This window comes from Condylostylus longicornis, unplaced genomic scaffold, assembly GCF_029603195.1.
Source record: "Condylostylus longicornis isolate FDR11 unplaced genomic scaffold, ASM2960319v2 ptg000040l, whole genome shotgun sequence".
Classification (NCBI taxonomy): domain Eukaryota; kingdom Metazoa; phylum Arthropoda; class Insecta; order Diptera; family Dolichopodidae; genus Condylostylus; species Condylostylus longicornis.
In genome coordinates, this window is record NW_026578009.1 from 587,236 (window position 1) to 602,663 (window position 15,428).

Genomic DNA, 15,428 nt, shown 5'->3' on the forward strand with positions numbered 1-15,428 from the left:
TTAAAAATTAAATCGAAATTTTACGTACAGTAGACTCGATACTAAATATTTCGAAAACTATAACACTTATTCCAAATTCAATTCGAGTATACGATTAGGCATCCCGTAAAACCTAAAATAGAATGCATAACTTTAAAATGACAAAACTGGCGGGTGAAACAAAGCAAGACTAGGGTGACGGGACATATAATATTTAAGATAAGATTATTCTTCTATATCTACAATAAAATATATTTAAAATCTAATGAAAACTACTGATATTTTTGGGGTGCCTATATAAATTTTATTATAATTATGTTATCAAAATTAATAAGATTTGATTAATTTTGGGAATATTGTTAGTTTTGCTTTAAATCACATTTGTGGGGAACTAGTAAATGGAAACTTTTATTATCAATTAAATTGCATTTTAATATTAGCGAATATTATCAGGTTTTTTACCAAATTATAATCTTAATTCTATTTATTCAATATGTCATTGAATTTTCATTCAATAAATTTTGTTTACTATTATGATTTTCACATTTACGAACTAGAGTATTACAATTTATTCGTGATCCTTTAACGTATAGTCAATTTAAATAAGGCTCAATTCGGTTTACAGATTTGTTGGGTGCGAGGCCTCGGTTCGAGAATAATGTTTAATAAATATTTGAAAATTTTTCTTTTTACTGAAAAATAATAAAATTTATTTCTGTTTATATATGGGATTTTGTAAAAGTAAAATCAATTTTTTTGTATTTGGTCTGTTAATTAGAAAGCAAGATTAGCAAAAACAACAGAAAAACTAAAATCACAATTTTCCAAATTCAAAAAATTCGTAGATGGTGTTGATTGACACATAAGATTTATTAGAATAAAGCTATGGCACATAGCAGGCAAAATTGACAGACTGATTGTCTATCTCACTATTTTATCCAACAAGTGAAAAGAAAGTGATTTGAAAGTGAATAAAAGGTGAGATGTAAAAGTGAGATACACGATTAGCCTTTAAATAAATGCATTTTATTTTTAAAGATGCCCAAATACAAAGTAATTGTATGTGAAATTAGTTTTGGTTTCAGTGCAAACTGAAATAGTTGACCCGAAATTTTTTGTTAATATTTTGATATTTTCGGCTCTTAACTACTAAAAATTTAATTTTCGAATAAATTTTTGCAAAGCCTTTATAATATTCTTAAATTAATGTTAATCAAAAAGAAATCTCTATGTATAATTTTTGCTTGTACTATAAAAAATCTTGATTTTGAAGCATATTGTCCACAAATTTAAATTTTTTCAATCATGTTTGTGATCTTTAAGAGTAAAGGCACTGAAAAAGTTATTCAAGAATTTAAAATTCTTTTACAAAATTAATAAAATAGTTATTCAAGAATGGTACTTACCTAAAAATATGCAAATTTCATTTATGTGCAAAAAAATTATAGAAGAAATTTGCAAAATTACTTTAGGGGAACTTTTACATTGTCAACGTCTTAAAAGTTACTAGATTTTTTGAAGGACTAATTGAAGTGAATATTCTGTTTATCGTGAACATTACATTAAAAATTCAAGTAGAGGTTGCTTCATATAGATTTTTTACAATCCAAATTCCTCTAGAGCTTATAAAATCTTGATCTCTAGAGCTTGTTAAATCCAAATCAGCTATAGAACTTATATGTAACTATATTTCCTTCCCATATTTAAGTAATTTGGAATCTTATTATTAATATTAGAGAAAAAAACTTAAGAAATTAGTAAAATAAATTGCTAAATATGAGTTTAAAAATTCTTTTATTGCAATTATAATTATTATATAGGAAACTGATAATTTAATGAATAATGTAAATTAAAAAATAAAATTATCTTAACGATAATGATAAATTATATAATTTAAATTAAATCTTAGATATTAAGAAATTAAATAACATTAAATTTTACATAAAATTCTTATGTAAATTATAATTATAATTTTTATTTTACTCAATTTAACACATAAACATTCTTAAAATTTTATTTTCCATTAAGTTTATCTTGAATTTGTTGTAAACTTAATCCTTTAGTTTCCATAACTATAAATAGAACAAATAAGAATGCTGCTACACAAAATCCACCATATAAGAAGAAAGCAACATGCGGTCCTAAAACTTTCAATGATGGATAAGTAAATGTTACTAAAAATCCTAATATCCAACATGTTGAAGCAACTAATGATGAAGCAATTCCTTTAACATTACCAGGAAACATTTCACCTAATACAGCCCATGGTAATGGACCAAATCCAGTACAATAAACGATATTATAAACAATTAATGCTGTTACTGGTAACCAACCAATTGTTGAAACATCATCTCCAGTTGATTTAATATAGAAAAATGCACCTAATGTTACCAATCCAATTGACATAACAATACCAGATACTAAAAGAATTGGTTTTCTACCCAATCGATCAGCAATTAATGGTGTTATACCACTAGAAACAACTTGTACAACACCAATTAAAATAGTTGCAACAGCTGGTTCAAGACCAGTATTAGCATCTTGGAAAATTGTTTGTGCATTAAATAATACAACATTAATACCAGAAAGTTGTTGGAATGCAATTAAACCAGCACTTATTATTAAAGCTTTTCTATTTCCAACATTTTTAAATAAATCTATAACAGAACCTTTTGTTTTCATTGATTCTTCTACACTTGTTTGAATTTCAGCCATTTCTGTAGCAACACCTTCATCTGATTGTCCACGAAGGAATTTTAAAGCATTAATTGCTTCTCTTTTCTTTCCCTTTTGAATGTAATAGTAAGGACTTTCTGGCATAAAGAAAAATGCACCAGCAAAAATAACTGGTACTACAATACAAGCCCATTGTAAAGCCATATATGAAACATATGGACCAATAGCATAAACATATAAAATTCCAGCTATTTGATATAAAAGATAAAAATATTAAAAATTTTTTTAATGCAATTTTATGGACAAATTTAATTGAATGCGGGAAGAATGAAAAAGTTATTTAAAATTTTTCAAAACTTACAAACAATAAAAAGTTGCATAAATGAACCTAATGCGCCTCTACAATCATCTGTTGAAATCTCTCCTACATACATTGGTTGAGCTGTCATTACAACACCTACACCTAAGCCCTATACGCATAAAAATTTTGTCATATTAATTAATTAAAATTTATATAACTTGTATAATAAAATTACAAATTTGTTATAAATTACCTGAACAAATCTTGCTCCAATTAAAATTTCGGGTGATCCATTTACCATTAACATGATATAAGCTGCTATGAAAAATATAATACTGGAAAGTAAAGTCCATTTTCTTCCAATTTTATCAGTTAGAATACCAGCGCCAAATGGAGCTAAAATACAAACAAAAAATTATCATTTAAACCAGTTAAAATTATAAAACTAAATTATTATACAAAATTTTAGTATTATTATAGATTCGTATATGCATATGTTTACTTATATGTTCAGTTATTTGAATAAAAATATTACCAATTAAAGCTCCAATAGCAATTATAGATGATATCCAAGCTGATTCAGATGAATCTGATGGTAACATATCGGGTAATGGGGTTTGATCTTTATTTTCTAATTTTGGTCCAACTGGCGATGTCCAACCTAAACATGTTCCTACAGCCACACTAGATAAGTTAGCTAAAAATTAATTAATTTTGATAATTTTGAATAATTTTAAATCTACTAAATCTAATTTTAAATTTACCTATAACACCAACTAAATATTGTCTTGATTTCTTTACAGGTTCCATTCTTCTTAATCTATCGTCTACGTTAAAAGCTGCTACCTCAGTATATATCGTATTTCCGGATGAATTATTCATTTAAGAATACGCAAAATTATAAAATGATAGGCTATGAGAAAATTTTTAAGGTAAACCTATAATAAAAATAATGTAGATTTTAATTACATAATATTCGCAAAATTATTTTTTGAAGAATAATTTAAAAATAATTATTTGATTATGAATTAATAGTATCAGTATGACTAAAACTTTAACGTGAAATCGTGTATGCATAAATTTTGTATAAAATTAATTAAAAATTGTAATTATTTGTGAATTATGAATAGACATTTTTTTAATTTTTATTATACAATATCAAAATTTTTAAAAGTTTGCAGAAAATTAGGTAATCATTTTGTTATTTTTTAAAATTTTATAATTATTTCTTTTTTTCTCATTCAATTTTTAATTGGTTTTGCAAGTCTCTTAGCTTTAGTAATTAAAAATTAAATTAAATTTGCAATTTAATTTAATAATGTTGGATAATATTTAATAATTTAACAGTTTTCGTGTAATTCAAGGTCAATTTTCATTATATAAGTTTGTTAGTTAAAAATCTTTTATAGAATTTAAAAAAAAAAATTGCATATTTTCAGGCTGATCGTAATTTTTTTATACATATCTCAATTAAATTATAAAATTTTATATTAAATTAAAATTAAAATCAAAGTTTCTTTAAATTAAATTCGCAAAAATTATTATTTGTGAACTACAGAAACATTAAAAATTAATAATTAATTCATTAATTAGTGATTAATTTAATAATTTTAAATAGCATTTAAATAGCTAAGCTGCTTAGTAATTATTTTTTATATTTTTTGGAATTATCATCAATTTAATTAGAGGCAATTAAGAAAGCTGCCTAAATTTGAATACCTAAAATAAAATTTTTAAAATTCTAATAAAAAATCAAACTTTTTTCAAATTGAGCTACTAATTTTTTTATATCAAAAAATCATTAGAAAATTTACTTTGGAATTTTTCTGAAATTCCAATTTTCCAGAATTCACAGTATATATTTTAAATAAAGAAATAATTAAGTAAACATATTGGATAAGTTTAATTCTTCTTAATTTCTCATTGATACACGTATGAATGTTTCGAATTAAATATAAATTTTACTATTGTAGTCTATAAATCTTGAATATACGAGATTTAATTCAAATATTGTAAGATTTTGTGCTCTAATGAACACTTAACCGAACACTAGAAAACACTGAAAACGCATATTTAAAGCGCGGTCGTAAAGCATTTCGAAGATAATATTTTTCTCCTTCATAAATAAAATATTTAATAATTCGTAATATTTTTAGTCAAAGTAGAAATGATTATAAATATATTCGAATACTGCTTATAGCAAAACACACTAAAATTATTTCTATTATATAGATAAAATAAAATCAAAAGGAATATAATGTATAACGATTGCGTTGATCATTTAATTTTAATGTATGAATATTGTAAGAAAGCTATAGCTCCTTTGACAACAGCCCTTTTTTCTATTTTAAAATAAAATGTAGCTGAATAAAAAATTTTATTGATGGACACAAGTTTATCGGTATTCAAATAAAAACATTACCAAATAATTCTATTTGTGCTACTCGAAAAATATTTTGAATTTGGCTACAAAATATTGTACAAAATTATTATAGCCCATTTAGAAATTTTTTTTTTTTTTCAAATAGGTAATTTATTTTCATAAATGGTTCAAAATTTAAATTACATTCAAAATAGAAATGAAGATGTAAGAAATGCATTTTCTGGAATATTTGGTATAAAGTATGGTTGTCAGATATGGTTTGTGTCTGTTCTATTTAAAAAAAATCTAATTTAGGTAAAATTTTTCTCAGTGCAGTTTTAATTTTTACCACACAAATATTGTGTGGTACGTGGTGACTTCAATTTATTTTATTTTTTTTATAAATTAATTTTTAATTACAATATTAAGGATTTTGCATTTAAAATTAATTTTATATAAAAAAAAAATATTGTTAAAAATTTAAATTAATTTTTTTTTCTACGAATTTTTACGAATTTATGTAAGGAAAATTTTCTTATTTAAAATAATCCAATTATAATTTTAAAAAATTCAATAGGTTGTTTCAAACATGATGGCAATTCAATAATGGTCGTTTAAAATAATCAGAATATTTCCAGTTACAGAGCTATATTTAATAATGATTGTGTAAATATGGGAATATTTTCAATTATATAAGTTTAATTCCACTTGAAGAAATTGATATTGTTCACTATTATTTTTAAAAATTAATTTATTTTAAAATTTTTATTTTATAATTTTCAATTTTCAATTTCTTATATGTAGCTATTTTGTAAAATTTGTGTTATAAATTTTGTTGAAATTAAAAAAAAATACTGAATTTAAGGTGATTTAATGTTATTTCATTTATTTTTTATAATTTAATTAATAATATTATTCAGTAATTTTATATTTTAAATTTTTTATATCTGAAAATTTAATTATTTAAAATTTCACTTTAAAGAATTTGTAAAAAAATTTAATTAGGTCTGCATTTTTTTAATATTATATTATAAATAAATTATAAAAACTTCAATTTAAATATAAATTTCACAAAAATATATTTATAAAATTCACTGTTAAATTATCCTTTGTATTAAAAAATTAATTAAAAATATTAAAATATTTTTTAAAATAATTTATTTAATTCCACTTTTTTTTTCATAAAATAGGATTTTTAAATATTCCATCTGAATAATATTCTTTAACTCTCAATAATTGAAATATTATTGTAGCAATTTTGGAAAAAATAAAAATTAATTTAATTAACTAACCGTTAAACTTTAATTTAACTTGTAACTTTTAAGTAAAACTAACAAGATTTCTAGATATTTCGATTTCTTATATGCATTTTTTGATTGCAAATGAAGATAAGAAAATTAGAGTGCATAACACTTGAGAAATTTCAATGTAAAATTGCATTTTTTTTTTTTATTTACACTTTCAATACTTTCAATATTCAATTTTCAATTTTCAATATACCAATTGCAGTTTAATTATTAAATATGTATTTAAGTTTTAACAAAATTATTCATATTATTTAATTAATAATAAAAATACAAAAAAAAAAATTAATAAATAAAATGACACCGACAACAATAATTTATTAAGATAAAAAAATAAAATAAATGTGAATCAATTATGGCGTCTAATATTTAATTTTACTCATTTATTTATTTAATTTGATATATTAAAAAAAAAAATTAATTTTTATGAAATTTAAAATAATTAGAATTTGATAAAACATGAAAAGACTGTATAATTGATCTTTAGAATTTTACAAATTTTTGGTATTTGTGAGGAATTTAAGGGGGATTCTTAAATTTACGGTTCAATTCTTCAGTTTATCCCTAATTTTTTTGTTTCAAATTTTATTGCAAATCTAATTCTTGATACTTTGTCAAAAAAGCTTGAATTTTTGCCAAAATAATTTATTTCCTAACTTTGAACTGAATTTATTTGAAATTGTATTATTATAATTAGACATTTTTTTTTAAATAAATTAAAACTGATTCCTTAAGAGCATTTCGAAAAACAAGAAAGCCGAGAAGAAACCCATAATTAACCATATTTTTTACATTTTTCAAAATTTAATAAAGACAAAGATGTCTGTGTGAGACAAAATTCTTTTGTAAATTTTTTATGCTTTTCTTCTGTAAGGATATTTTTAATCATATAGTCACTTTCAATTTCTCTGCTGTAAGAATATATAATAACTCACATATTTCCCTTAATTCTTATGATGTCACATTTCTATTTTGAACATAGATTCCATCAATCATGAATTATCTATTTTATGGACAGAACAATTATTATTTGAAAAATGTCGTTACGTCATTCGTTTGTAAAAATTAATGTTCATATATACAAAATTTACAAAGGTCAAAAAAAACTTTACAAATTCGATTTTTTTCCTTCTAATATGCAAGATGTATATATTTTATAAGAAACCTACGAATTAAATAATTGCACTTATGTTTGAAATTGAAATTTTTGTTAATTTTTTTAAGGTAGTATTCGCCTGGTTTAATGTATCCTTCCAATTCCAGTGAATTTATTGTTAATAAAAATTTTTTCAAAAAAACATCTTTTCCTTCATAAGTTTTTAATGCAATTAATTTTTCATTTATATATGCATTTTGCAAAAAAAATTCAAAACATATGCGCAATGATTGCATTTCGCATTCGAACAAACAATTTATGGAACCGCAGAATTTAATCTTAAGCTACCAAAATGCTATTGATGAGGGAAAATAATTTTAATAATTTTTTATTTTCAACCACAAATTTGCTGAAGTTTATATACTAGAATATTAAAATAAAATATCTTACATATTAAACTCTTCATCCATTTCTATTGTTTTCTTTGTTCAGAGATTTGAAGAAATTATAAAAATTTTTAAATTGTAGAAATTTAAATATTTTGTTGTCTATTTAATAAATCATAAATTCTGATGGCATTATAAAGATGATGACAACTTTTGGTTAGAATTATTTTTAAAAAAAAACTTTGCTAAACTACCCAATTTTAAAATAATTTAAGATGAACTTTAAACCAAACTGATTGAAATTTAAAAATTTTCAATTTTAAAAGAGGGGGCGTATTTATTCACCCATTCCAATCCAAGTATATGAAATCAATAACAAAAAAAATAAAGTTGTATCAAACCAATGATTTATATTGTAGCACTTTTCCCTTCAACAAGTGAAAATACTGCTTTTAAAATTAATCTATGTATACCTACTACAATAATAAAATTATTTTCATTCATACACCAAACTGTTTCTAAGATTGCATATATTTAGGATGAATTATTAATGCAATCTTTGAAATAAAGCAAAAATAAATTTAAAGAAGGATTAACATAATGTTCGATTTTAAGGTCGATATCGCGTGAGTTAATAAAAATAATTATATTTTTTAATGGTATGGAAAGAACCCATTATAAGTTTCTAGTAAAAATCTATATATGTAAAAAATTTCAGTTTTCTATCTTCGAGAGTGTAGAAATTTTGCAAATATGTATGTCTACGGGCGGACGGATGGACGGACAAAGTGAAACTAATAAGCATTTTTTTTCAAAAAGTTTTTGGAAAAGTGCTAAAAATCAATTTACTATCACAAAATTGCTATTTGATTAAATATTTGGTTTTTGCGTTTAAAATGTGCAACTAATATAAGTAAACTATAGATTATTAAATAAATTTATTTTGTCAACATTGACAAAATTTTATTTTCTAACTATATATAGTGCACTTAGAATATAACAGACCGCGCAAATATTTAACTATGATAAAATTTTATACAAAAAAACGAAAGCAAATTATAAAGTATGAGAAAAAGTTTGACTTTGGAATTGAACCATACAAGTATGACAGTTTTTGCTAGAATTTCTATTTTAAGATAAGCATATAAGATTTCCGTTTGGGAAATATTTTATGTATGAATGTGAAAAATTTACCAACGCATACCTGAACGCAATGACTATTATATATACAATGTACATAATGGTACAATACTAACAATACAAACAATACAAAATCAAAATAGATTTTAATTCAAGTTCGGAAATTTAATTTCCTTAATTTGATTAAATTTAATTTCTCTTAATTTTGCCTTAATTTTGTGTTTTCCTTGAAAAATCTTTAATTTAGTTAATTTAATAATTTTAAATAATGTTTTTGTTCATATGTATGAGGCATAGAAAATATTTTCTTCCGCTCTTAAGAAAAAAATTTATATACATAGTCTATTAAAATTAACGACACGGAATAGTTAAAATTTTTTTTTAAATTTTTTGTTTTTTTTTTTTTCTGTTTTAAAAAAGAGTAAAAATTTATATTAAATTCTTACTAAATACTATTAAAGTTCATTTTAAAAAGTGATCTCTAATAAAGGCTCTTATAGACAAGCAATTTTTAGATTTACAACTGTTTGATTGCTTATTTGTATACATAGATCTACATATATTCAAGTGCGTACATATGCAGCTGTATGATCGCATGCAATTAATCAATCAAACAGTATAACAATAATTTTCTACAAACTGATGGCAATTTTCAGTTAACGCAATAGATTTGAATTTGGGCAACGAAGAGTTTATTCTTTCAATTTTCCTCCTGAAAATTTTCTACACAAATTTAATGACTCTTTCAGTAAAAATTTAAATTTATTTTTTTTTTTTTTCATATTACGATTTTATTTCATAAAGTGAAGCGGACAAGTACGATATATACGAATAATTATTTTGTTGTAACGTCAATCATACAAAATATAATTTGTTTTAATACTATAATATATAGGTATGAGATCATATATCAAGAATATTAATTACCGGTATGAGTGAAATGTGTAGTTAGTATGCGATCTTAAATAACAAACTGAGATTAGTTTTCATGTGAAATACATGTATTATTAGAGGTACTTTCCGTAGACAGTCATTTTAATATTGTTAGAATAAAAATCTTCATAAACACATAGTTTATTGCTCTAAAAATTTTGCACAAAATATTCTACACTAATTGTTATATTAACTTAAAAATTTCCAATGAGAATTGAACGCTTTTATCGTGAAAGATTTTTTAAATATATTTTTTAACCAGATGTAATAGATAAATCGAATATTAATGAAAAAAAAAAATTTCAACAAAATCATTTAATTATAACTCCCAAAAATTGAATTATTGAACACCAGAGGACCAAATTAATTAGAAATAAATTTTTGTATAGTAATATAATACTAATAAGATAATAACTGGCACCCGAACTGGTGCTATCGTTATTACTGTTATTGATTACATTATTGTTCTTATGTTGATCAGGGGCGTGTGTTAATTTATATAATTCCGACATTCGAATTTTAATCGCACTAAATTGCAGTATAATTTCACAGTAGTGATTTATGTAGTACAAATTGCGATATTCTTGCAATTTGAATATCCCGCTTATTTGATATAGGTTTGGTAAATTAATTTCATCCCATATCAAAATTTCAATTATAAGGATTTAAATATAGAAGTGGAAAAATTTTAAGATACTAATTCCATCTTTAAATTATACAGTAATAGCAAAAACTATTTTCAGAAATATTGATTGTTTATTAACCATATAACTTAATAAAACAACTTGCATTTCATTCTTAATTAATTTTTACGCAACCCTAAAAATATTTCAAATCATGTAATTTTTTCCATAATTTTTGAAAATTTTCTATAATATTTAATGATGAGAATTTAAAAAATAATTGTAAGATTGGAATAATCATTATAATTATTTTCTTTATTTTACTTTAATAATGATTTTAATTATTATTATTATTTTATGTTTAAAATTTAAATTCTTTAATGAAAATGATGCAATGATGCGTTATAGCTGTTTGTACTATAGTAATGATCTTAAAATATTTATTTTGTAATTTTTAAACACTTAGCATATTATTAATTTCGAGGATAAAACGGATTGTGTTGTTCGAAAAAAGTACAAAAGTACAACTGAAGGAAAAGTACAAAATATGTAAGACTATAACTCTAACGTGACTACGGGAACGGGAAATTCTTTAATTACCAGAATAAAAAATAAATTTCGCCAGATTCTTATTAAAGTGAATTTTCATGAATTTTCGTTTTCTCTAAAAATTATGTTTTATAATATTAAATATTACGAGATTAAGTATTTTTGTACTACAATTATAAAAAAATTATAATTATATAGTTTTTCCCGTTTTTAAATTGTATTTAAATAATATTATGAACAAAAATTATAGAAAAAATGGCAACATTTTATAAATTAAACACAAATACATAATTTTGAATCGACACACTTCCTATTTATTTAATCATAATAAATTTTGACCTATTTTCCGAAAAATTTTTATTATCAAAATTTTAAAACAATTATTTTAATTTTTAGTCGAAGTTTTAATTTGTATACAGATACGAAATTATAACATAAAGGACCCGGATCTTTATATTTCCGGGTTACGATTAAATTATATGTAATTTAGAAAAAATTAAGGGTACTACTATAAAAATAATTAATAATATCAAATTCATGTTATACGAAGAATTTCTTTGAACTATATTTATAATTTCCTAAATCAAATTTTCTATAACATTATAAAAGAACAATATTCTAGACAACATTTTTCTATAGAAAAATTTGTTCAAGTATGAATATTTTTAAAAATTGCTTTTATTAAGCAATGGCTCAAGACTCAAGTCAATATAATGGATCAATTATAAATATTTTTGGTACAAAAATGACTTAATTAGCAAAATTTAAAATTTACTGAGGTAATTCGAGATGTATGTAATAATTTTTAAACAATATACAAAAATCATATTATTAATATAACAATAATAAATTTTTCGGCAAAATCAACAATCAAACTATTTAAGATATTACATAGAAAAAATAAGTAGTAAAATTTTCTTCGCTTTTCACGAAAATTTAATTGAAAATCTTCACGAAATTTATGAAATTCAATGAAAAATTTTTACAATTTCTTAAATTTCCTATAATACAGTTAAACTAAATAATTAATGTTTAATTAGTCTATACAGAAGCATCATATTTATCCCGTTTCTAATTTAATTTGCAACTCCTTCAACACTTTTTTTTCGATAAATATTCTCACAAAATTAATTGCACTCAATGTAGTGCGAACATTATTATATTAACATATAAAATTTAAGATATAAATGTTAACCACTTGTTAAAAATTTAAGTAATAATCCGAATTCAACTATATTTTATTTATAAATTGTAATAAATTTATAAATAATTAAATATTTTATTAATAATAAATGAGTAAATAAATTTTTGAAACTTCATAGTCTTTAAGAGCTCATTTTGTTTAAAATTTCACTTATTTTAAAAATTTAAAGAATAAATTTAATTATAGCAGTAAATTTTATCGTATTTAAAATATCCTTTTTGTATTACAATTACAATTTAAAATTTAATTTAATTAATTATTATACCTTTTTTTATATTATTACTTTAAAGTCACCATTTTCTCGTAAAACTGTTCGTTTGAAATGAAAACTAGTGTTTTTAAACCAAAAAAAAAAAAATTTATTAACAAATAAAAACTACTACAAATATAAGGACCATATAGTATAATGAAAATTATACAAGTGATATAACAATTAAATAAACGCACTTAAAAACTATGTAAAAAGAAATAAAATAAATAAAGACACTTTAAATGTAAAACAATTGCTTTTTAGATATTTTTTATAGTTCGTAAAATTATACATTGTAAAATAGTAAATATTGTAATATGTCATTCTTATTGTCATCTTATATATTTCAAAAATTTTCCACTAATATTTTATTGATTAATTATTATGATATCAGATTACTTATTGTATATCTTGTTATCATATAAAATCAATAAAAATGAATTTGAGCTGTAATTAGAAACCATGAGAAAATTTCTTAAAAGAAAAAAAAACTTTATTTAAAACTATCAGTAAATTCTTGTAGAATATCTTATGTATATCAATTAGTTTTTTCTTAATATTTTAATAATTTTGAAAGAATATAAGAAGTATATCAGTATATCACAGATATTTTTCAGTATATCACAGATTTTCAAAATGTATATAGACTATCATTGAAATTTAAAATGCACTTCAAATAAAATTTCAATTTTTCAGTGCACAAATATTCACTATTGTCCTAATAATACGATACCCCTAAAATTTGAAATTTTTCTGGAAATTATGCTATTGTAAAGTATAGTAATATCGAAATTTTTAAAATATTTAGCTCTTATTCTGAGTATCGAATTACTTAGTGATAGTGATCATTATCGTAAAAATTTCGATATTATTATTGTAACGAATTCATACAAATGATTCGTGTCTAATAATAAAGTGTTTTTGCGTGAAATTTTACGATAAATATCACTATCACTAAGTATTATTCGATATTCAGAATAGATCCAATTATTTACCAATTTACTTATATAAAACTTTTTTTTATTTTGTTTTATTAATACGAGTATAGAAATTTTTTGATCTATTCTAACTGGATTGAAATTTGTAATATTCCATTATTAATTTTCATTCACAACTAAAATTGTTCAAAAATGAATTATTTATCGAATTTTGAATCTATGGTAATCGAGTTTAATATCGTAATTTTTTAGATCACAATTTAACTTTATTTTTAATTTCAATGATTTTCATAAAAATTTCTTATTTCTCATTTCATTATAATTGGCAATTCATTATACGATTATATTTTTAAAATTATAAATTATATTAGAGCGAATATAAATAAATATACAATATTTATAATACTATCAATATTTTATTTGAAATTTGATAACGTTTCGGTTGCATTATTTAAACCGCATTTTGATAATGTTATACAATATTTAATTATATTATTATAATGAAATAATTATTATAGTATATTGTTATTAATATTATTATTAAAATTATTATTATTATAATAAAAATCAAAAATTATATTCTCAATATTTAATTTCTTATGTTATGTAAAAGTAAATATCACTTGAATTATCAAATATAAAATGATAAAATAAAAATTAATTTTATATTTTACCTTAAATAACTTTCTCCATATTTATGCTTTTAGATATAATTAATATTGTTTTAATTGTTTCCTTTTTGTTTTATTTTAAATTTTAAATTGTAAAATTAATTTTTTTTTTTTTTAATAAATGTTATGTAAAATGTTTATTAATAAAAGATTTTTTTTATCATAATTAATGAAATATATTTAATTATATAAATTTTATTTATTTATAAATTTATTCATATTAGAATTAAAAAAACACAGGGTGAAAAACACCACTCTTCTTAATAATCACATAAAAATATTATAAGTAAAAAATTTAACTTAGATATTTAAAAAAAAAAACAAAAATAGAAAATTTTTAATTTAAAATATTTTTCTTTGTTTTAAAACACGCACAACTGCTTAAAATATTTTTAATTACTATTATAATTAAATTTTATTAAATATTTACTCTCTATAAATTGTTAATTATTCTTATACATATATTTTTTTATTATGTATTTATTTATGGTTTTTTTTTTCAATAATATTATATTTAAACATCTGAGCAATACAAAAGTCGGATTTAAACTAAAAAAATTTTTCAAAAAGAAATTATATTGTAATCCGATCTCATATTTGTGTACACAGCTACTAAAACTAAATTTAGTATATTCTCACCGCTTTTACATTTTAAGAATAATTTTCTAAATAGAGAAAAAAAAAACAGAAATTGTCTTGAATATATGTACAAAAAAAAAAATTAATAATAATAAATAAAACGCGATTGAAAAGAAAAGTAAAATTAAAAGTTTAGAAGCTCAAATATACAAAGCAATGCTTAGTATTGTAGGTATTCATGCTTTATTTAAATTTAGAAAATTAAAAAATGCTCATTGAATATTTTTTTTATTTTTTTTTTGTAAAAAGATGAAAATTTTTTTTATGCTGTCGCCAGTGTTGCCATTTTGAGGTAATGGACCAAACCTTGACTGATATTTTCTTCTAATTTGAAAATATTTTAACCTTACTGCTTATTTTGTTTTTCGTAACTCCGA

The 15,428-nt window shown here is 21.4% G+C and overlaps 1 protein-coding gene across 3 annotated transcripts; it reads right to left on the reverse strand.

Moving 5' to 3' along the window:
* Positions 1 to 1,756: 1,756 nt before the first annotated feature.
* On the reverse strand, positions 1,757 to 14,555 carry LOC129609886 (facilitated trehalose transporter Tret1). Of its 3 annotated transcripts, none has more exons than XM_055522091.1 (6): positions 14,416 to 14,555; positions 3,721 to 3,894; positions 3,492 to 3,653; positions 3,210 to 3,352; positions 3,017 to 3,125; positions 1,757 to 2,903 (listed from the first exon to the last, which is right to left on the reverse strand). In XM_055522091.1, exons 2-6 carry the CDS (start codon positions 3,836 to 3,838, stop codon positions 1,993 to 1,995), a joined length of 1,443 nt encoding a protein of 480 aa, XP_055378066.1. In that variant the 5' UTR covers positions 3,839 to 3,894; positions 14,416 to 14,555; the 3' UTR covers positions 1,757 to 1,992. The 3 variants fall into 3 exon arrangements, with proteins under 3 accessions (XP_055378066.1, XP_055378064.1, XP_055378065.1); XM_055522089.1 differs by lacking the exon at positions 14,416 to 14,555 and adding an exon at positions 12,819 to 12,920; XM_055522090.1 differs by lacking the exon at positions 14,416 to 14,555 and adding an exon at positions 6,611 to 6,649.
* Positions 14,556 to 15,428: the final 873 nt, after the last annotated feature.